The following is a 21,755-nucleotide window of genomic DNA, read 5'->3' on the forward strand; positions in this document are numbered from 1 at the left end:
TGAATTTTGATCATGTGACCATGGGGATGCTGTAACGATCTTTGAAAAATAGTCATAACTTCATTTTCCCCAGTGCTGTTGTAATTTTTAGTGATCGCTAAACAAATGGTTGTATATCGAGGACTATCTGCTGGCATTGCAGCAAACCACATATCTGCTTATTTTTAGGTAATCAAAACTGCACCAGGTGTGTGTGCAAGTTTTGGAAGAACACCACAGAATGGAAAGAAATAATAATCTCCCAATGATGGAAAAACAAATGCTGGCACATACAGGGAGGGAGGGACAGAGAGAGAAGGATTGTGGGGGGGAGAGGGAGGGATGGAGGGAGAAGGAGGGGGGACTGAAGGGGGGAGAGGAGTGGTAGTGTGAGGGGGGAGGGGGAAGAGATGGCGCATCTGCTTGCGCCATTCATTGTATTCCCCATTTTGCCAGTCCCATTACTTTGTTGAAGTGCCATTTTAACTAAACTTATTTTGAATGTGTACTACAGATCAAGTTTTTGCAAGTTTCTTTGCTACTTCAATTACTTTTTCTAACAAGCTAAATCAGAGCTTAAAGAAAATGTCTCCTTATAATTACATGTTTATTATTTCAATTATGTGCCATGCAAATATTTGAGATTTCAAAAATAAGGTTTGTTTTTTTTAATCTACCTCACTTCCTCTGTGCATATTTTGTCTCTAAATCAATTATCTTCAAAAGCAGACAGGAATTTCTTTAGGAAGTTATATACGTAGAGAACTGATTTCTTCCAATATTAAGAATTATGGTGAAGAATGAAAATATGTTAAACTCTACTCTTTCCATTGTTAAACACTAATCATCTCTACTGAATATGATTCTTGGTGATGTTCAAAGATATAGGCAAGGTATAGTAAAAAAAATATTAAGATGACTGTTTCAATGGTATTTTTTATATTACTGCACCAGAATTCGCTTGTAGTGTATTTAGTATATTGTAAACAGGTGACTTCAGGGCATTTCACCAGACTTAGTTTTTGAAAATCAATCAGTTGTTTAATCCTGATCAATATTTCTTAACCTCAGCAACTTTTAAGATCCCCTTTCCTGCATGTTGCTGAGGAATTCTGGGAGTTGAAGTCCAAACAACTTAAAAGCTACTGAGGTTATAAATTCTACTCTTTAAATACATCAGGAAGTTCTCTGGCGCCATCTTGTGGTTTCAGAATAGATTTTAAATAGAAAAAAAAAACAACACAAATTTTATATCAACAAATGCAGGTATTTATTCAAGTATTAACTTTTTAGAACATGAATCTTTTAATGCCATATGTTGTTATATATTAAGACTATTTTAACTTATTAAATAATCTCCTGCTGAATTAGAATTAGAAAATATATTTTCTACATGAATTTTCTTTCAACAGCCCTCTCACTTAGAATAATTAATTCTACAGGCTTTACTGAAAAGGAAGATTTAATTCTTAATTGCATTAGTTGTGTAAAATGGATTCTGCTGAGTACAAAATTATATATTTGGATCCTTTAAGAAAAGATATATGAAAACTCTACTGCAGTTTTAAACAGTGATGACAATTGACTGCATCATGATTTGTAATGTGATTAAAAAACTATGAATGGTGAGTTGTTGAGGTCTGATCACAGGATGATGCAGATTGAAAATGGCAATCACTCCAAGGCTCTGAAAGAATCCAGATTTCCCAGATATACACAGCTGTATATAATAGTTAAGAGTGTTAAACTTACAAAAAACTAGTTAATTATCCTTTCCCACAGTAAAATAACTAGTATTTGCCATTTGAACTCAGAAGATTATTTTATTTTATTTATTTATAAGACTACAAACATAATACTTAAAAAAACCTAGAGCTCATTAATTGCAGAAAAGTGCATTTAAACCACTATTAATTCTCCTAATTCGTAGGTTGCTTAAATATCATTTGATGTCAGAGTCAATTAAGCTATCTGAATAAAGACTTACAGTCCTAGCTTTCATTTTACCAAACTTCATTCTGGAGTATATCAGTTGTTGCATAGTGAAGTTTAAGGCTAAGAGATATTCCTGTTACTGGCATAGTTGGAATAATCAATTACATTCGTTTTTATCTAAATAAACTACTGCATTCATTTACTTTTTTAAAAAACAAACAAATCATACATTGCTTTTTAAGTTCCTTTAGAGCAACAAGATTTATCTTGTTTAATAAGCTCTTTGGAGAAATTATTCCTCCAATATATATTAAGCTATTCTTTTGTAGCTGATTTGTAATGCTTCAATGTGCGAGCAGATGGATCAGTAGCCCTGATCCACCTTGGCATCCAATAATGCGGGAGCCAAGTGGAATGGCCGGGGTAGTGTTTCTCAAAAATCTGACGGTAAAAATATCCTTCTTTTGTTTTGGGAGGATTGAATGGAAATTTCTCTTCAGCTTTCTCCAACAAAAGGTCATCAACCTATGGGCAGATATAAAAGAGTAACATATGAGGATTTCACCAGAAATTATTCCTTATTTTGAAAGTTACAAACAAACATTTCTCTGTTCCATTTTATTTTTTTAAAATTACACTGCAGAATTCTTGGACTAAACAATTTAGTAACAAGGTATAGAACTCATAAGGACAAAGGTGTCCAGAATAGATGTTGATGTGTGTCATGATGCATTACCATTGTAAAGTTTTTTTATTTTCCCTGCAGATACCTCTGCCTAAGAGCCATTGAGAAACTAATTTGAATCTTCTTAGAACAGGAGTGTCAAACTCATGGTCCACGGGCATTACGCACTGGCCACGCCCACCCCTTTGTTTAGCAAAGGGGGGTAGTCATGATACATCAGGTGATGACAATGTGATGCCACGTGTTTGACACCCCTGTCTTAGAATGAGAAGGTTAAAGAAATGATGGTGAAACAATCAGTGGACCAATTTTTCTCAGCTATTATTATCAATACTATTATAATATTAGGCCATCTATATTACAAGTTCTCTAGCAGAAAAATCAGAATTCTTTTAAAATAAATAAACCAAAATACCTAAAAATACAATCCAAATACATCTCAGTAAAAATAGAAATGAAAATGTGTAGAAAAATGTAGATCTGGCCTTGGGAACCGGGAAGAAATGACAGATTTAAGAGAGGATTTTCAGAAAGAATACTCTACTTAAGTGTAAAACAGAATAAGAATAATTTTAACAGCCTTTCAACATTCTGTTGTACTACCCTATAAAGAACAATCCTGGAATTGCTGCTACACCTATGTCTTAATTTGAAAAGCTAGCAAAAGAACTATTAAAAAAAATTAAATTACACCTCTTTTCAGGGGGCTCAAGCTGTCATATCTGGAGAAGAGTGTCCCATTTTATCTTCAAAATCATGATGTTTGGAAGCTGGATCAAAAGATAATGACTGACCTACAGTAACTCAATGAATCTCATTGTCAAATAGATATTTGAATCTGAGCCTCCTTAATCCAAGTTCTACATCTATTTTTTAAAAAAAGAATAAATTTGTAAGCTTGGTTAAGTAAGCACACATATGTATGTAGGCATGCTACATGAGGAAGTGAATTTGTTATATTTTTAAAATTTACAGAAACAACTCAATTTTTGTTGTCAATGCTAACATTCATTTTTAAAATCAAGATTTAAATTATTTTTTATGTTTCAATTCTGTATTCCGAAAAATACAATTCTAAGTGAAAGTACAGGTAATGTTGGTACAACTCAAGTTTCTGAGATCCAGATCCTGAACCACTGCATCTTATATCTTTCATCCCAAAAGCAAGAAAAATGTTTAAAAAGAAGTGTAATGACCAATTTTGGCCAGCAATAGCACTTAGACTTATATACCGCTTTACATTGCTTTACAGCCCTCTCTAAGCAATTTACAAAATTAACATACTGCCCCCAACAATTTGGGTCCTCATTTTACCCACCTTGGAAGGATGAGTCAACCTTGACTCTGGTGAGATCTGACCTGACGTGAATCGATCTGCCAAATTGCAGGCAGCTAGCAGTCAACAGAAGTGGCCTGCAATACTTCATTCTAACCACTGTGCTACCATGGCCTCATAAGTCAAGCTAGCCAAATCCTTCCCCCAAAACAAAGAAATTAAAAGTCATCTTCATCCAGTCTAGGAAGTTGCATATGCAAAGCTGATGGGCTTCATGTATTTCACATTTTTGCTCTACGTTTTTCATGATATACTTTCAATATAGTCACACTAGCTCCATTATATGAATTAAATAGCGTTTTAATCAAACTGGCTTTAAAAATTCAACCTGTTACCTGAAGTTCAATATAGTCTTGTAGCATAGAGAACCAAGATTTTTTGATAGACGCTAAGCCATCACTGAAAGCTTCTTTGGGTCTCCAAAGTATTTCTTTAGGCAATAAGTTAGAATCTTCGAAGGCCTCCCTTAAGAGGTGCTTTTCAATCCCATTCTGTGCAGAGATAACATAATCAAGAACACATAAAAATACTTTCCTAAGGAATAAATAAGTGAGAAATTCTAAAAAATATTTCAGAAACAAATCAGCACGACAATCCCATATTCAGCAGAATATTTTAAAGAATTATCTAACCCTGTGATGGCAAACCTATAGCATGCTTGCCAAGGGTGGCATGTGGAGCCATATCTGCCGACCGCAAGCCGTCAGCTTCAGAGCACATGTGCACGCCTGCCAGCTGATTTTCAGCCTTCCTAGACCTCCCCTCCCCGGAGAAAATACCAAGCTCAGCTTGGAGTTCAGGGGGGGGGCAGGAGCATGTGTGGGGGGTTGTGTATGGATGTGGGGACACGCTTTGTAATACGGGTGCTGGTACGCACCCGCTATCGTCCTCACATGCTTGCATTTTTGGCACCCAACAACAAAAAGGTTAGCCATCACTGATCTAATCCATCAACTTTAAGGTCTTTGGCATGGCTTCCTGTCGTAGAATTTAGGTTTGAATGCTAAATCTGTCAGTTCAATTGAGATCCATTTAAAAAAATTGCATCTATAGCAATGATCACAACCTAAGGCTGAAAATCACAAGCATATACAAAGCTTCAGAGAATAATCAGTAAAACTTAAATGTAGACTATAGCTTCATTCGGTAATATTGTAATTTCTTCATTTGTCTAGTGGTAAAGGCTAGATTACCTTTGGGATTCTGAGTTCTGCTGGCAAAGAAAGGTAGTAAGCAGTAAACTGGTGATCCAAAAATGGAACTCTTAGTTCAAGACTGAAAACGGAAACAAGTATTATTGGTGTATAAAATAAGAATATAGATTTGAAAAAGGCATTTTGTACAACTTATACACTAACAGAGGGGTGTCCAAACTTTTTCCAAGGAGGGCCAGATTTGGTGAGGTGAAAATGTGTGGAGCCGACCATTCAACCTCACATTCTTTGAACCATTAACATTAAATGCAAATGAACTATTTTATGAAAGATTAAACAAAAAACTTCAGCAGGGAGAAGAGACTGCGGGCTGCTCAAAATTTGAAAATGGGTTGCAATTGGCCCCTGGGCTGGACTCCGGACATGCCTGCATAACAGAAAGTAACTCATGATTAAATCATGATTTATTTAAAACCACCCACTGTCTATTGCCTCCAACATTAAGTTATAATTAGGGAATAAGCCATGCTTCACCAAAAAATAACAAGAAAGCATTATAGCTTAGTATGATAAATGACACATTCCAGGTTTCTTTGATTTAACAATGCTAACTATTGGGGCACCAGAAGTGTTCCTTCTCTGTGGCAATGCCTTCTGAAAGATCAGTAGGGTGGAGGCCACCTGGGTCTCCAGCGGAACCTCATGTTTGAGAGCAAGGACTTGTCCTCTAGACTCAAATTCCCTGGAGACCCAGGTGGCATCCATCCTACTGGTCTTTCAGAGGCCATTGAAGATCTGGTCCAGGTCTCTGGCAAAAGTGACTGGAGCCCCTTTATGAGTAGTGCAGTATGCTTCTTGTTATCCAGGTTCTGCCAAATTTTGTTTTTATGCTTGGTCAGCTGTCCAGAGTCACTGGGAGTCTGGTGGCATAAAAATGTAAATAATAAGTAAAATAAATATGAGAAAAGGCCATTGTTCAAGTGTAACCTTGACTATATAAATTGTCTGTTGCCTTTTCTCAAATCAGTACCCTTTCAATATAACTACCCCTCCTCCCTGAGAGGAATTAAAGGATCTATAGCTGAGTATTACCCATGGGCAGCAGTTGTCCTATCAGCACGGAGAACATCAAACAGGTAGAGCTCTCGAAGAAGTCTCTCACTTTCCTCAGCAGCTTCTTCAGCAGTTGGTGCCTACAAGAGAGCATGGAAAGGACGTTTGGCTGCAGCTATGCATAGCTGTGTGTGGTTTATAAATAGCACTTAAAATATTTCTTTTGGTTCAGGAGCATTTGGGCTGCTATCCACAAACTTTCAATGCTGAAATAATGCTTGGACTCAGAAAAAATTATGGACTTTTGCATTAGCAGAAAGTACTTCTATTCACTAACAACTAAATAAGCACTTTTGTGTATTAACCTTCTCTACACCTCAGCGGAGTAATCCTCTGAAGTCTGCTATTATTTTGGTGAGTCTGTTACTGTGTGTGCACTGAGCGCTAAAAAAGGAACAGTTTGAAGCCTTCCAAGTCTGCAAAGATAAGTAGAACAGCGGGGTGGCAGCTGGAATCCACTGTGCCACACGATTTATATTAGCTAGAAACAGGAAATCCGTCAATTCTAGCTAATATAAATTGCTGGTCACAGTTGATCGTCACTCAGCTGATCACCAGAATAATGGTTCGCCTGAACTGGTAGCATTTTTTACTACCAGTTCGGGTGAACCGGTCCAAACCGGTAGCATTTCACCCTTGCTACACCTTCAAAAATCCAGAAAGGTGGATGGTAGATATTGTAAAACAATAATTATAGAGAGTATCTCATTCTATACAAGCAGAAGTGCATTAACCTAGAAATACATGCAATGTGGACACATATCTTGTTTAAAATGCCTATTTTTCTCCTAGCATTCGAAGTGTACAGAAACTAGGAGCACTATTACACTTGTAAAAACTGTCTCAAGAATGTTTCACAGAGGGGAAGAAGGCGGAGCTTAGCAGTGAGAAGACGGACTTTCAGGCTCTCCCTGAATCTCCTTCTATTCCGAAGCATCTGGACGGTCCCTTGGACCCAAGCTGTCCCGAAGAGACAGTGAAAGGTAGGGGGAGACCCAGTGGTCCCAGAGATGTTCGCAAAGTCTCTGGGGATCCTGGAAAAACCTCCTTTGCCAGTGACTTTCGGATTAGCCACAAGGCTAATTGAAACTGGAGGCAGCCCTAAAGAGAGAGAAAGTGTTTTTCAGCTGGTAAGAATATTTTATTATTTAGAGAGAACGGACCGCCTAAAAATTCAAACTAATTTAAATTAAAGAACAGAAGAATTTAGCGGCGATTTTGATATTTTTAATGGTTTTGGACGGTTTTAAATGTTATTCACACGGATAATGGATAGATTACTCCAACATCTCCTCTGATCTTCCACAAATGGGCTGAAAAACCAATTCACTATAATTTGACTGTTTACATCTTGACACTTTTATTGCTTGGCAATATTGGCTTAAGATCTGATAAGATTGTACAGCTTTCAGCCTGCTTTTACTTGCAAATACTTCAGAGCTCCTAAGAAAAAACACTAACTGCGTATAAACATGGCATCTATTCAAGCATCTATTCAAGTGATTTCTTCAGCACTACAGAAGATGTCTGACACACAAGATAGAATTCAGAGAAAATTGGATTATTTGGTGTTTTTTGGCAACAAAGTACGAGGAAAAAATTGAGAATGTTTTTCAAATACAAAATAAGGATGTCGGAGATAAAGATTCTGAATTTGTTGATATTCGGGGGAACTGGTTTACTTCTGAGGGAGGAGAGAATGGAATGTTTGAAGGGGAGGCAGACACACAGAAAATTTAATTCAAAAGACAGGGCGCAGGAGGAGTGAGAAGCATTAAAGAATTCATACTTTATGAAATACCATCTGCAAAACATTTGATACCACTACTGAGAATTAAAGACAAGCTGATAAAGGAAATAAAAAGAGGGCAGCAACATTATATGAGAGGCACCATAAACAAAAAGGTGCCAAGATTTCTTCGTATGGACTTGCTCATAAAGATGTTTGGAGAACTGGACCCACGAATGGCAACAGATATAAGACTGTTCTGTTATTGGAGAGATACAGGCTGATAGATGGAAGAGTATAATTCAAAATTAGCTTAACCTAGTTAAATTCATTTGCAATAGGTATAGTTGAATAATAATTGATAATGATAGTAATGTATATAGTGTTGAGTTACTATGATAAGTAATAATTGGATATGAGAAGGGAAGGTTAGAAATATCTTTGGACTATTTATAAAGATTATTAATTACAATAATAATTATTATAAAAAAATAAAATAAAACTATATACAGTTAAATTTTAACTAATAGGGGGAAAATGTTATGATATAGGATATAACTAAATAAAGAAAGGAGAATGATAATAAATTATATACATGGAGGATTAGAAATTAGAAATCTTTGGTATTAAATATTATGGATGTTTAGATAAAACAGGATATGAGGACTTAATGTTAATGGAGGATTTTATAAATAAGTAAATGAAATGCCAGCATGTGGTTAGGGATTGAATTTTTGGTATAGTTAAGGATGAAGGATGTTTAAATAACTGTAGTCAACTAAAAGTGGAGGTATGATGATGTTAATATAGTAAATATTTGAGTTAAGACATTTGAATTAATATGAATTAATGGAAGAAAGGCACAAAAACTTTTTGTAACCAGCTGATATACTTTTTTATAACATATGTATGTTGTGTTTTTTGTGTTTTTTTTAAAATCAAATATATAAGTATATACCAGGGGTGGGTTTCTCGCCCCGTTCCAACCGGTTCAGTTGGAACGAGGCCGGTGGCGTCCGCGCGCATGCGTACTAGCGTCTGTGCAATGCTCCAGCTGCTCCTGGAGGATCGCACAGGCGCTGTATGCATCCTGCGCATGCGTGGAAGCGCAGAATTCGGCAAAACCGGGTAAGGAGCGGGCACGCGCCGGCGCGGGGGGAGGCCTTCGCCGTTCCCGGAAGTTACTTACTTCCGGGTTCAGCGACCAACCGGATCGCGGGGACCGCCGCGAACCGGTTGAAACCCACCCCTGGTATATACATAATAGATACAAAGTGTATCTGTGGGGGGAAATATAGTTAGGATAGATTAGCAAAGGTAAGGGAATAAGAAATGATACTAAATTATATTTGGGTTGGAGGAAGTACCATCCCAAGGAAACATAAACTCAGATTTGAAATAGACACACCAATAATAGTAGAAAAAGGGAGAAAGGAGGAGAGAATGAAAGGAAGATGGGGGAAAGAAGAAAGAGGTAAAGAGAGGAGGATGGAAAGGAGAGAAAGAGGAGGAGAGAGGGTAGAAAGGGGAAGAGGAAGAGTAGGAGTAGGAGAAAGGCACGGGAAGAAGGAAGGGGAAGGAGAGGAGGAAGGAGGAAAGTAGAGAAGAGAGGGAGGGAGAAAGGAAAGGGAAAGGAAGATGGAAGGGAGAGAAAAGGAAGGAGAGAGGGTAGGGAGGGAAAGATGAAGAGTAGGAGCAAAGGAGAAGGAAGGGAAGAAGGAAGGGAAAGGAAAGGAGGAAGGAAGTAGAGAAGGGAGAGAGGGTGAAAAGAAAGAGGTAAGGAGAGGAGGATGGAAAGGAGAGAAAGAGGAGGAGAGACGATAGGAAGGGGATGAGGAAGAGCAGAAGTAGGAGAAAGGTACAGGAAGAAGGAAGGGAAGGGAGAGCAGGAAGGAAGAAAGTAGAGAAGGGAGAAAGGGAGAAAAGAAAGGGAAAATAAGGTGGTGTTATAACAGGAGGAAGGGATGGTAAATAAAGCAACCCAAACTGTATATTATAACCTATTAAATGAAATAATAAATGTATAAGAATAATAAATGCTAAAACATTTGTAACCAAACGACATGCTATATGTGATGATGGTTTTTTTTCTGTTTTGTTTTTTTGTTTTTGTCTTTTTTTTTTCTTTTCATTGTTGTGGGTATGTGTTGTCTATGTAACAAAAAAAAATAAAAAAAATTTATATATATAAAAAAGAATGTTTCACAGAGGATCATGAAAATTCAGCACTCAGACATTTCAACATATATTAATATATATTCATTAAAATAATGACAATAATTTTAAAATCAATAACATAAGGTATATAGAGTAAGTACTCCACTGTTATGCTTATTCCTGCCATGTGTGACCTTCAAACACAGCAGCAAGTATTAGTTTCCCTCAGATGACCATGCCCGATTTGATGGAGAGAACCATCAACACTCCCTCTTCTTGATCCCAAATCATACATATATGTCTAATGAGAGGGACATCAAGGAAAATGTGGACTTCCAACAACCTAAGATTCCTCCCTCCCCTACAACTGATAGCACGTGACTTCTAATCCACTGATGCTGGATGCTGGCCAAACCAATGTATATCCACTTCTGCATCTGTAACTAAATCTTAAATTTTAAATCAGATAATGGCGGCTTCCATGTCCTTTTCAGTTCTCAACTTTCGGTGGGAAAGAATAGTTTGTTGCTCAGTTCTTCCTGCATGCAAATGAAGTTCAGCTATGCTTATAGCTATTAGTATCTATAAAAATTACCTTAAAAAGTATTCCCTTATTATGGTGCTTGGCATAGGCAAGAAATATTATATTACCTTATGAAAATAGATATAGCCTTGGGTCAACTCATCTGATCCTTCTCCTGAGAAAATGACCACACTGTCTGTTTTCTTTCGGATATATCTGGAGACCAGATACATAGCTAGAACGAGAAACAATTTTTCCTCAAAATTGCTTATTAATTTCGCACAAGAGATATATGCAATTGTGTTTTTCACAGTAACATGCATGACATATTTCTTTTCATAGCCATTCAACAAAGATTATATAGAAATATATTCTTTAAACTTAGAAGTTTAGATACCTTGATTCAACAATCATTGCCGTATAATACACCATTTAAGCTAGTTTGAGAATACAAACAGACAAACAGATAAACACAGTGAGAGCTTTGGTAGTATACAGATAATTACATAAATAATGCATACAAACCTAGAAACATGTAATTTGGTTGGTAGAGATAAACTTTTTCATCAAATCCTTTTTATAATATTCTTTTTCCCTCTACCACCACCAATGACATGATCAAAGTACCCTGATGAGAAAAATTATGTACAAGGAGCTCTAATTGAATATTGTAGCCCCTCTGGGTCCTCATTTTACCAACCTTAGAAGGATAGAAGATTGAGTCAATCTTGACTTGGCCAGGATTGAAGAACTGTGGGCAGACTTTCCCTGCAATACAGCATTCTAACCACTGTGTACACCTCTTAAACTTATTTCATCTAGCAACATCCACACAACCAATATTATTAGATAGCTGGAAGTCTGGTACTTTTTCCACTTTTTCTTAAGTTTGAATTCCACTCAATGGAAGCAATACAGGGATGTATTAACTTAGGTAAGAACGTAAACAAGCATCTATAATCTCATCATGTAGTCAATAATGTTTTTTCAGAATATAAGACGCTGTTAAGGGAATCTTTTTCACCATAACTGGAAATGCCTGGCATATAACTTGAGACTTTCTAAATGCCAAAATAGGGTATACCAAGTAAATTGTAAATGTTCAGAAGAGCATCTGTTTAATTTGATATGGAAAGTTTTATGACTATAAAAATAAAAATTTAATAATTTTCATAAATAGTTTTTCTTTTCCATTAAAACAATTAGTTGGTTATTCAAAAAAATTCTTTTTCCATCCTTTTAATCCTTTTCTCCCATTATTAGTAAATATAATGCTAGGCAGAAAAAATACATGGAAGCTGCCCTGTATAAGAAAGTATTGAAGAATTAAAATTCTACTTAATTTATGCCTGTATTCATCCTGCTTCAAAGCAGGACTAAGTAGGAAGGTAGACCAACTTCCATAATTTGCAAACCTTACCCACTGACGCTCGTACTGTTGTGATGTCATATGTTTCCAAGGAAAGTATTACTTCTTCTAGAGACTGAATCCCTTCTTGAGAACTAAACATAACCTCATGATGCTCACTCCCAATGTGAGCTGCTACCTATTAAAAATAACCATTTATATTAAATTTGTTAAATTGAATTTTCATGCAGCATGCAGTCAATAGAAGTTGAATTCTGCAAAATATATTTTACTAACTAGTATGTTTTATTTTCCACAATCCATTATGCTGCTGCTTTAGTGGGGGTTACACAGAAGACTAAGGTGAAGAGTTAGCTTATTCCACATCCAATTTCCCCCACTGGCCAATCAACACTTTGTGAAAGTCACAATAAGGCATGAATGTGCTAATGTTCCTAGCCAGCAGCATGTGTTCAATGGAACATTGCTCCCAAAAGATATCAGAGAGAATTAGTCTAACAATGATAATATGCAAGGCTATCAATTTATTGCAGAGAAGAACAACAAAGATGATTAGGAGACTGGAGACTAAAACACATAAAGAACAGTTGCAGGAACTGGGTATGTCTAGTTTAATGAAAAGAAGGACTAGGGGAAACATGATACCAGTGTTTCAATATCTCAGGGTCTGTTACAAAGAAAAGGGAGTCAAACTATTTTCCAAAGCACCTAAGGGTAAGACAAGAAGCAATGGGTGGACACAAATCAGAGAGAAGCAACTTACAACTAAGGAGAAATTTCCTGATAGTTAAAACAATTACTCAGTGGAACAATTTGCCTCCAGAAGTTGTGAATGCTCCAACACTGGAAGTCTTTAAGAAGATGTTGGGTAACCATTTGTGTGAAGTGGTATAGAGTTTCCTGCCTAAGCAGGGAGTTGGGCTAGAAGACCTAAAAGGTCCCTTCCAACTCTGTTATTCTATATTCTATCTTGTGCCAGCAAATGCGGTAAAAATAATTATACAGTGCAAGACAAGGTATTCTCTTTGCTTGCTTGGAATTTACCAATCAATGTTACTAAATTGCAACAAACCTGCTCTGATCTGCGAAATTTTGTTCAAATATATTTATTCTCTCTTACGAGCCTAGAACCTTGCTTAAATGCAAACATGAAAGCTAAATTTCTAGAAAGAACTTCTTTGCCTTCTATTATTTTCTATTTGGCATAAGAAAAAGGGTTTACATGGGGGGAAAAACCCCGCTAAACCAATAATATCACTGTACCTTTCTTGCAGCCAGTACATCAGGGCTATCTTCCATCCCAATAGAAAATGTTTGCAAGGGATAGGGAAATTTTTGCTCTTTCGTAAGCTTGATAAGTATGGCAGCCACCAAGCTAGAATCCAAGCCACCTAATAAAACATGAATTATTGATATTGTGGTTATCTTTTCCCCCTTAATTATTTAAAAGTTTAAAGCAACTCAGATAGTCTTCTTTTCTATCTGGAATCCTTTTTCAAATAATTGACTTTCCAGTAAGTTTTAGAGCATTTATCTGGCACATAATGACTGTTGCTATATCATCCTTTATTTTATGACTGAAATAAATTTAAGAATTCTTAAGATTTTAAGAATTGGAAGACAACAGCTATAGAATTAGATAGAGCTTTCTGTCTAATTTTATTAGTTACAGTATATCAAAAGTTCTTTTGCACTGAATTAAGCCTTCACAGCTTCAAATAGACCAAATAAACTTATAAGGAATCATCATGTATCCTTTATCTAAAAAAGTACTGATCAGAGATTCATCAATCGATATTGACAGAAAATAGGCTACCTTTATTGCTATGGGAAATGTGTATCTATTATTATGCAGTTGGCTCTGTAAAATATTTAAAAGCAGTATCTATTAAACTTTTCCAAAATATAGAGTTGTTGCTAATAGAATGAAAATACATGTAGTCCTCAACTTACAATAGTTCACTTAGTGATCATTCAAAGTTTCAACAGAACTGAAAAAGCAATTAATGACCATTTTTCACACTTATGACCATTACAGCATCACCATGGTCATGTGATTGACATTCAAATGTTTGACAACTGACTCACAGTTATATCGGCTGCAATGTCTTGTGACAATTTGATCCCCTTTTGCAACCTTCTGACAAGCAAAATCAGTGGGGAAACCAGATTCACTTAACAACTATTTTACTAATTTAACAACTGCAGCGATTCACTTAACAAATGTGGAAAAGAAAGTCGTAAAATAGGGCAAAACTCTCACTTACAACATAAATTTTGGGCTCAATTGTTGTCATAAGTTGAGGACTTGCGTAAGATACATTAAGGAAATTTGTGCCATCAAGTCAGAATTGACTTACTATTGACAAGCCCATGTATTTTCTTTGGCAACAGTTTTAGAAGTGATGTGCCACTGCTTTCTTCTATGGCTGAGAATACATATCAAGTCATTCACTGGCTTCATGTCTGAGGAGGGACTATAATTCATAAGACTCCCAGTTTCTAATGTTACCTTTAACCACTACACAAAGCTTCCTCTCTATATGTTATATTAAAGGATCTGTTATCGTTGTGGTTGTTATTTTACCTGATAAGAGACAACCAATTCTTCTATGAGACATCAAACGTTTTCTAACAGCATTTTCAAACAAAAGTCGAATGTTGCTTTTCACAGTTTCAACATCAACACCTAGCAGGAAAATAGAAATTCCATTAAATTAGATGAAAAAGGAAGACAAAGTACTAATTATTTTTCTAATAACTGCTTACAAAGCATTAAAATATTATCTCCTTGGAATAAAGTTAGCAATAACCAAGAAAGTTGGTTCTTGGCCCAAATTCTAGAGCTCGCCAATCAATATTAAATCAGATGCCTAGCAAGAAAAATCTGCCCTGTCCTCAACAATACAGGGGTGGAGGGGGGCTGGACTAGAAAGTGACTGAAATACCCTCTCCTGAAGGAGCTGAATCCATCCCTTCTGACTGTGGCTTCCTTCACCACAATCCACAGGATGTCTTCCAAGAGCATCAAATAGACACATATTCCAATTAAGTGGAATATTTTTGCAGCTAAGGGTTGAAATGAGGGGTGCTCTCTGAGCTTGGTTGTTTCACAGATGTTTCATTACCCAAACTACCACATTTTTCAGAGTATAAGACGGACCATGATTTTGAAGAGGTAAAGTTTTTTTTTAAAGGTTTTGCACTCTGCATGCCTCCCAAACTGTCTACATGCCTTAAAAAAAAAGAGGAGAGGCATGAAGAGATTTGGAAGGCTTGTAGAGTGCTCCTGTAGGCTGGTGGGGGCAAAAAATGAGCAAAAATTGCGTTTTTTGGGCATTTTTGCCTTCTCAGCCCCCAGGAGCACTTTGCAAGCCTCCCAAACCCTCTGCATGTCCATTTTTGCAAAGGGGGCAGAGTTTCAGAAGGGCAAAAATGCTGTATTCAGTGTATAACACACACCCAGATTTTCATTCTTTTTTTGGGGGGGGGGGAGGTGCATCTTATACTCCGAAAAATATAGTAGATATGATTACCTAGTCAGGGAATGAAATGTCTGCAACAAAACAACCAAGCCAGGAAAGCACCAAAGACCCCTCAAGACACATATTCACTGGAGGAGTACAACCTGCCTGACACGTGAACCTGCCTGAAAACAATGAACAATGCTGTTACCTGAAGGCAAATTTTGTACTGTGCTGTAGGCAGCATGCAAAGGTTCATCTTTAGGGCTGTGAAATTTGACCACTTCCACTGATGCAACTTTCCCACTTAGCTTTAAGTCCAAGACTTCATAATGTCCAGGAAGAAAAGGTTCCACTTTGAGAGCACTGGACATATTGTGTTTCAAGTTGATCAGACCTACAAATATAGGATACACAGATACAGGAGTCGTTATTTTACACTTGGCCAAAAGAAAATGCATATTATTATATAACTTTTGAAAGTGTAGATTTCAGAATACCAACTTTAACAATGAACAATGGACAGGAGAACATTTATTTGTGTTATAAGCCTAGTTCAAGTCACAATAGCTGCACTGTGCATGTGCCAAGGAATATAATAGACTGTGATCCTTTCCATATGCTTATTTTCATACAAGACTAACAACATTTCTTTCTATTAATTTTTATGAAAATTTGCAAGCTGTATGGAAATTATAGTTCAACAAGGACTTCTAACATTTCTTTCAAATACCCCAAAACTGAAACTAAAACAAAACTCATCATAAAGAAGATCACACAATAATCTATTCTATACAATAATATTTTACTACAAAACCAATGTCTTGTTTTCCTTTCATAGGTTTAACTTTCTGCGGAATTGTGTAACATCTCACTATTAGGAGGTTTCCAGTTCATTCTTAAAAAGAGATTTTGTGGGATGAGGCATGATAATTTCAATATTAAGCAGGTTAACCATTTAGCTCTATTTGAGAGTTCAGATTCAAGACTGTTATTAAAGGATAATTCAGAAAGATACAGAATTTGAGTTACCTTTTGCTTCAGAGCAAACACCCAGGAAGCCATCATCAGTTAGGACCCTAAACAATGGTCTAACTCCATATGTATCTCTCCCCAGAAACACCTTTCTATTTGCGCTGTCAAGCAAAACAAATGCAAATACACCATCGAGCATGGAGGCAGTTTCCTCTATTCCTCCTTTGTCATAAAGATGAAGAATTACCTCTCCATCTACTAAGGTCTGGTACTCAAATCCAAACTGTTTCTGTAGCTACAAGAAAAGAAACATATTCAAGGAGATATATAATTAGAATACAGAGGAACAGACACAAAAAGCATGTTTTTTAGAGCCTACCACCAAACTATGTTAATTAGATACATTTTTTTACAATGCATGCATGCTTCCCTTTAGTGAAATCAGATCTCAGTTTCCTATGTATTCCTTTTTTCATAGATTATCTATCATAGATTATCTATTAGCTTGAAGAGTTATTGATAGGGCACTGAAGACCATTAGAAATGCTGAAACTTTTAGCCAATCTGCTATTTCCCTTAACCTGCAATCGGAGGCTCTAAATATTCAGATTTATATAGTTGAACAAAAAAAGCTGTGGGAGGAGAGTATATCACAGGAGTAACCATATGACTGAAGCCTTGACTTTTTTCCCCACTCACACATGAAAGATGGCCCTGCTGGGGAGCATAAGAGGCCAATTAAACATATGATTATGAACAAGGTATTTTACATTGGAATGTCCAACCAAGAAAAAATTACTTGTTTGTGTGCATTGTTCTTTGGGGGAAAGATGTTCTTTAAAAAGTTGTTCCAGACATTTCAAGAACTAAATATTAGATTTTATTTGTTTCAGGATTTGACATCCCCATTGTCTAGTGGAGGTTTCCATTTCTGTGCTCATATTTATTATAGACATTGTTCTTTTAATTGAATGCCATCCTAGGAACTTACGTTTAGGAGAGAAATATAATAAATATTCAGTTATTTAAGTGTAATCTTAAAGAGGGAGAATAATGAAAGATGACAAATTTATTTATAACATGACAAAATAGAAAAACATGTTTGCTATGTTCAAACCTGCTCATCATTCAATATATTTTAGGGGACACTAATAAGAGTATGAGTTCCTATTGAATGCTTTATATTAAACTGCACACATTTTCTATGGCAAGTTTTAGTCTTTTATCAAACATTTGCTTCGTTTACATTTTTTTTGCCATACCCAATTACCCAATCTATTGGTCCGATATTTTTGCAATTTCTCAAGATGCCAAAGGTCTGATGTTAACATATGAACAATATACTGCTCATTTTAAATTTAAGGAATTTATAGGCTACTTTTCAGTTTTCCCAACCCAGCTTAAAAGAACATCTTGAGCCAATATACAGACTGATGAAACATGCTTAACGGTCTGTTCAGACACCAGATATTAGGGAATGCTACCAAAACCATTAGAATGTAGTTTTTATCATATCTGTACCCGTTTGAAGTTGTAGATCTCTCCATTGTAACACAACCACAAGTAGGGAAATTTTTTCACCCTTATAGGCTGCATTCCATATAGCTGATCAACAATTGCTAGACGATGGAAGCCAAAGCAACAGTTGGTAAAGCCATTGACATTTTCAAACCGGAAAGCATCTGGACCTCGGTGGGCTATTTTCATAGCAGAGAGACACTGGGCAGAGAGGCATCCATCACTTCCGAAAAGGGCCCATATGCCACACATGGTGATGATGATGAATAAAGGCTACTGGGGAGAAAAAGAACAAAGTAGGTTTTTTTTTTAATGTTCTTTACACCATTCCATGAAAATAAATGTGGCATGTAATTTGTCATTAAAAAAACACATCACACACAAAATTTCAGTATTTAATTTAAAATAATTAAACTATATTTCAGGGGTCTACAAACTTGAGATCTTTAAGACTTGTGGACTTCAACTCCCAGAATTCCCCAGACAGCATGGCTGACGGCGGAATTACGGATGTCCACAAGTCTAAAGTTGCCAAGATTGGCGATTCCTGAACTATTTTGTGGTATTGAAATTAGTTTGCATTAATTTCGTATTAATTAGTAATACCAACTTTGAACTTTTTTTTCTGTTAGTTTGGTCTTCAGAAGAAATCTGTCTTGTTTCATTTTTGTACATACCTAATTCCAAAAGGTTCTGTAGAATATAGCATAAACATATTTTTATCTTTTCCCCCCTTATTTCATCTTAATTACAATAAAGCAACTTTCCTATTGCAGTTGAAACTTTTCTACATGACCATTTAGCAATGCTTTCAAACAAGTGCGATCTTGCTTGACATTGAGTCAAGCTATTTAGCAAATTATCCTCACCAATTAACTCTTCAACATTTCATTTTTAATCTATTATGTCATGATAGTTGTTTACTTTAGAGAACAAGAAAAAAATTAGAGAACTCCTTACCTTCTTCCTAATTAATAAAAAATTAATAAAAAATACAATCTTATGACAATGATGTAACAGCTACCTACTTAACAGCTTCCTACTTAGAGTAGACCACAACTAAAAGTCAGTAATAATAGATAAATAAATTCTATACATACGATATTCAAGGAAGCATGCAAAGATAATTCTTCAATTTCTCCTCGCAACACATCTATGACTGTGAGATATTGTGTTAGAAGAAAGTAATTGGCCCAAGGCTTTTCAATCACTTCTTTGGTCATAGATTTAGTTTCCCCATTCAAAAACTTAGCCACTTATAACCCTGCTCTAAATTTTATCAGCTCATCATGTGTATTGTCTCCTTTCACATTAATTTATGAATGTCTTGTGAAAACCTTCACATCAATCATTAATCAATCTACCTTGCATGTTTTATTGTAAACAATTGATGCATATTTTCTATATACTTCTAAAAACTGCTCTCATGGAAGACTCACGGAAACCGCTGGAAAACAGTGTTCTGATCTTATTATTGGCTTTAATCAAATAGTTCTTCTGGCTAAATTAAATTAAATAAATTAGTGAATGAATTGATAAATAGGCATACAGTATACAGCAACAATAGGCAATAGCATACAGCAACATCCAACTGACCTGTCACTAGGCCTGGAAGCCAAGTATGGTCAAGACCAAATTAATTCAGATGGAACGCCGTCAGAAAGTGCCAGAGCTGTATGTTAAATGAAGAAATTGGAAGACATCTTAAAACAAAGCACTGCCAAGCAACTTCCATACAGTTGGCAAGAAAACTGCATGCCTGAACCTGTGAGAGCAGATGGCAGAGCAGACTTCTCTTTTTCATAAAGCAAAGAGAGTCCTCAACTTACAACATTCATTTAGTGACTTTTCAAAGCTACATCACTAAAAAAAGGACTTATGAGCATTTTTCACATGACTGTTGCAGATTCCCCTTGGTCAGGTGATCACAATTAAGACACTTGGCAACTGATTCATATTTATGACGGTTGCAGTGGGTCATGTGGTTGCAATCTTCTGACAAGCAAAGTCAATGGTTAAACCAAAATCACTTAACTGTGCTAATAATGTAACAATTACAATGATGATTTAACAGCTGTGTCATAAAAGTCATAAAATGGGACAAAGTTCACTTAACAAATGTTCCACTTAGGAACAGACATTTTGGACGGTTTACTTGCATTCTGCTTTGAAGAAAAAACTGGCTAGAGTAAAATAGCAAAAGTATTAAAGACAGTATTTGGAAGAGATTTTAATGTTAAGAGACAACACAGCTGTGGAGTTGTTGGAAAGCACAGCCAAACACAGCCACAGTCCTGGCTAGCTAATTGCATGGATTTGCCCACACACTGGGCCAATTCAGACAACACCTTGTGCAACAAATTAGTCAGCAGCTAAGCTAGCCTGTTGTACTAACCCCACCCCTAATATAACAGTTTATATTCTCCTGCTTCTCCTCTTGCACAAGTGAGAACCAGCATTAGGCATAATTAGAAAGTAGCGTTTTTAAAAACATATTGAATAAGATGTTGCTTGTTTACAAGAAGTCTGACAACCAGAAATCATACAGCTGCAGTTTTTAATGAGTCGTTCTTTTGTTTGCATTCCGTACTTTTAAACAATTACGGTCATTTCGATTCGTCCGTGAATAAGAACTAGTGCCCCCGACGCCAGCAGGAAGGTAACCCTTTGCAGTAGGCACCTGAATCACACGTGTTTTGCAGGTCTGAATGGCACGGGGGGGAAGTTCTGGGCATAAATAGAATGGATGGGAAACTAGTAAGTGCCGGTCCTTACAGCCCAGCCTTGAAAAGGGATCCCTTCGCTGGCTTACCCTTTCAACTTCAGCTCAGATTTTGCACCGGGAAAAGACGCTTTCACAAGCGAGAAGAGACCATTCACTAGCAGGCTCGACAGGTGAACCGCGTGCCGTTTGGCCGAGCTCAAGAGAAACGAAAGCACAACGTGGAAACCAATCACAGCTCGCTCGGCTTGTTCTTCTGTAAGACTGAGCCGGATTTCATCAGCCGGCGGTCCTCCCACCGTCCGTGCCTGGGACTTCCTCGTTCTGTTTCCAGCATCGCATTGGTTGGACGCTTTCCTACGCCGCCGGCTCCTGCTGGGACGGGTTCCCGTTTTCTGTTTTCCGGAAGCTATTTTCCAGCGGATGACAGAAAAGCCGCGTCGTTTTGAAGCGCAATTCTGTGTGAAATTGCAACTACTGGGCGCAACTCGGCAGTGGTGTGCCATCCCCCTCCGCCCTCCCCATGACCTGGTGCCGTTAGGGATGATGTCACTAAAAAGAAGTATTGGTACTGTACTGGAGATGTGTGTGCAAAGTAACTCCAGTATATCATCTGAATGCGGGTTAGGCGGTGCGGGCAAGAGGCCATTTGGCCCGGGCCTCGAGCCAAAAGAATCACTTGTTCTTTTTATCCATTTATCCAAACAAAGGGTCACGCTGTTTGGGACAGTGTGCCTTGTTTTATTTTCACGGGTAATTGTTTTTTTAATTAAGACTAGACCTAGTCTCATATAGAAAGTAGGCTGGACTTTTGTTCTCTGAAAGATCTTTTTTTTCTTTTTGATGTAAATGTGTTTTTATTTTCCATTTTCATTTTCGTACAGTCACATATATACTGTGCATAACCAGGGCCATATAACATTAAACAATAAACACAGCCATTCCTCTTATCAGCGGTACCCCCAAAAATAAAAACCCAATGTACCTCTTCGACCCTCCATACACCCTTTCTTTCATACACCCCCCTCCAACTTTCCATCTTCCCTCCATCATTCCCCTCTACCCTACTTCCCCTCTTGTGTATTAGACCAAGATT

At 36.8% G+C, this 21,755-nt stretch overlaps 1 protein-coding gene across 3 annotated transcripts; it reads right to left on the bottom strand.

Annotated features, from left to right (window-relative positions):
* Positions 1-2,112: 2,112 nt before the first annotated feature.
* On the bottom strand, positions 2,113-20,951 carry ASNS (asparagine synthetase (glutamine-hydrolyzing)). Of its 3 annotated transcripts, none has more exons than XM_087712727.1 (13): positions 20,750-20,951; positions 19,534-19,609; positions 17,941-18,210; positions 16,477-16,714; positions 15,656-15,841; positions 14,568-14,669; positions 13,244-13,371; positions 12,032-12,158; positions 10,740-10,846; positions 6,182-6,282; positions 5,129-5,210; positions 4,271-4,426; positions 2,113-2,439 (listed from the first exon to the last, which is right to left on the bottom strand). In XM_087712727.1, exons 3-13 carry the CDS (start codon positions 18,187-18,189, stop codon positions 2,230-2,232), a joined length of 1,686 nt encoding a protein of 561 aa, XP_087568853.1. In that variant the 5' UTR covers positions 18,190-18,210; positions 19,534-19,609; positions 20,750-20,951; the 3' UTR covers positions 2,113-2,229. The 3 variants fall into 3 exon arrangements, with proteins under 3 accessions (XP_087568853.1, XP_087568852.1, XP_087568854.1); XM_087712726.1 differs by having other exon boundaries at positions 17,941-18,213; XM_087712728.1 differs by lacking the exon at positions 19,534-19,609 and having other exon boundaries at positions 17,941-18,213.
* Between the last annotated feature and the right edge of the window lie 804 nt (positions 20,952-21,755).

The sequence above is a fragment of the Thamnophis sirtalis genome, unplaced genomic scaffold, assembly GCF_051295495.1.
Source record: "Thamnophis sirtalis isolate CommonGarterSnake01/CBP01778 unplaced genomic scaffold, rThaSir2_p1.2 scaffold_4, whole genome shotgun sequence".
Taxonomy (NCBI): Eukaryota; Metazoa; Chordata; class Lepidosauria; order Squamata; family Natricidae; genus Thamnophis; species Thamnophis sirtalis.

What these genes read in the sequence shown, in the direction of transcription:
- ASNS (XM_087712728.1), bottom strand. Translation starts at nt 18,189, where the DNA reads ATGTGTGGCATATGGGCCCTTTTCGGAAGTGATGGATGCCTCTCTGCC. An exon ending in AGTACAAAATTTGCCTTCAG is followed by an intron (nt 14,670 to 15,655) that starts GTAACAGCATTG and finishes TTTTCCTGCTAG; the next exon opens with GTGTTGATGTTGAAACTGTG. An exon ending in AACAGTACGAGCGTCAGTGG is followed by an intron (nt 10,847 to 12,031) that starts GTAAGGTTTGCA and finishes TTCTCGTTCTAG; the next exon opens with CTATGTATCTGGTCTCCAGA.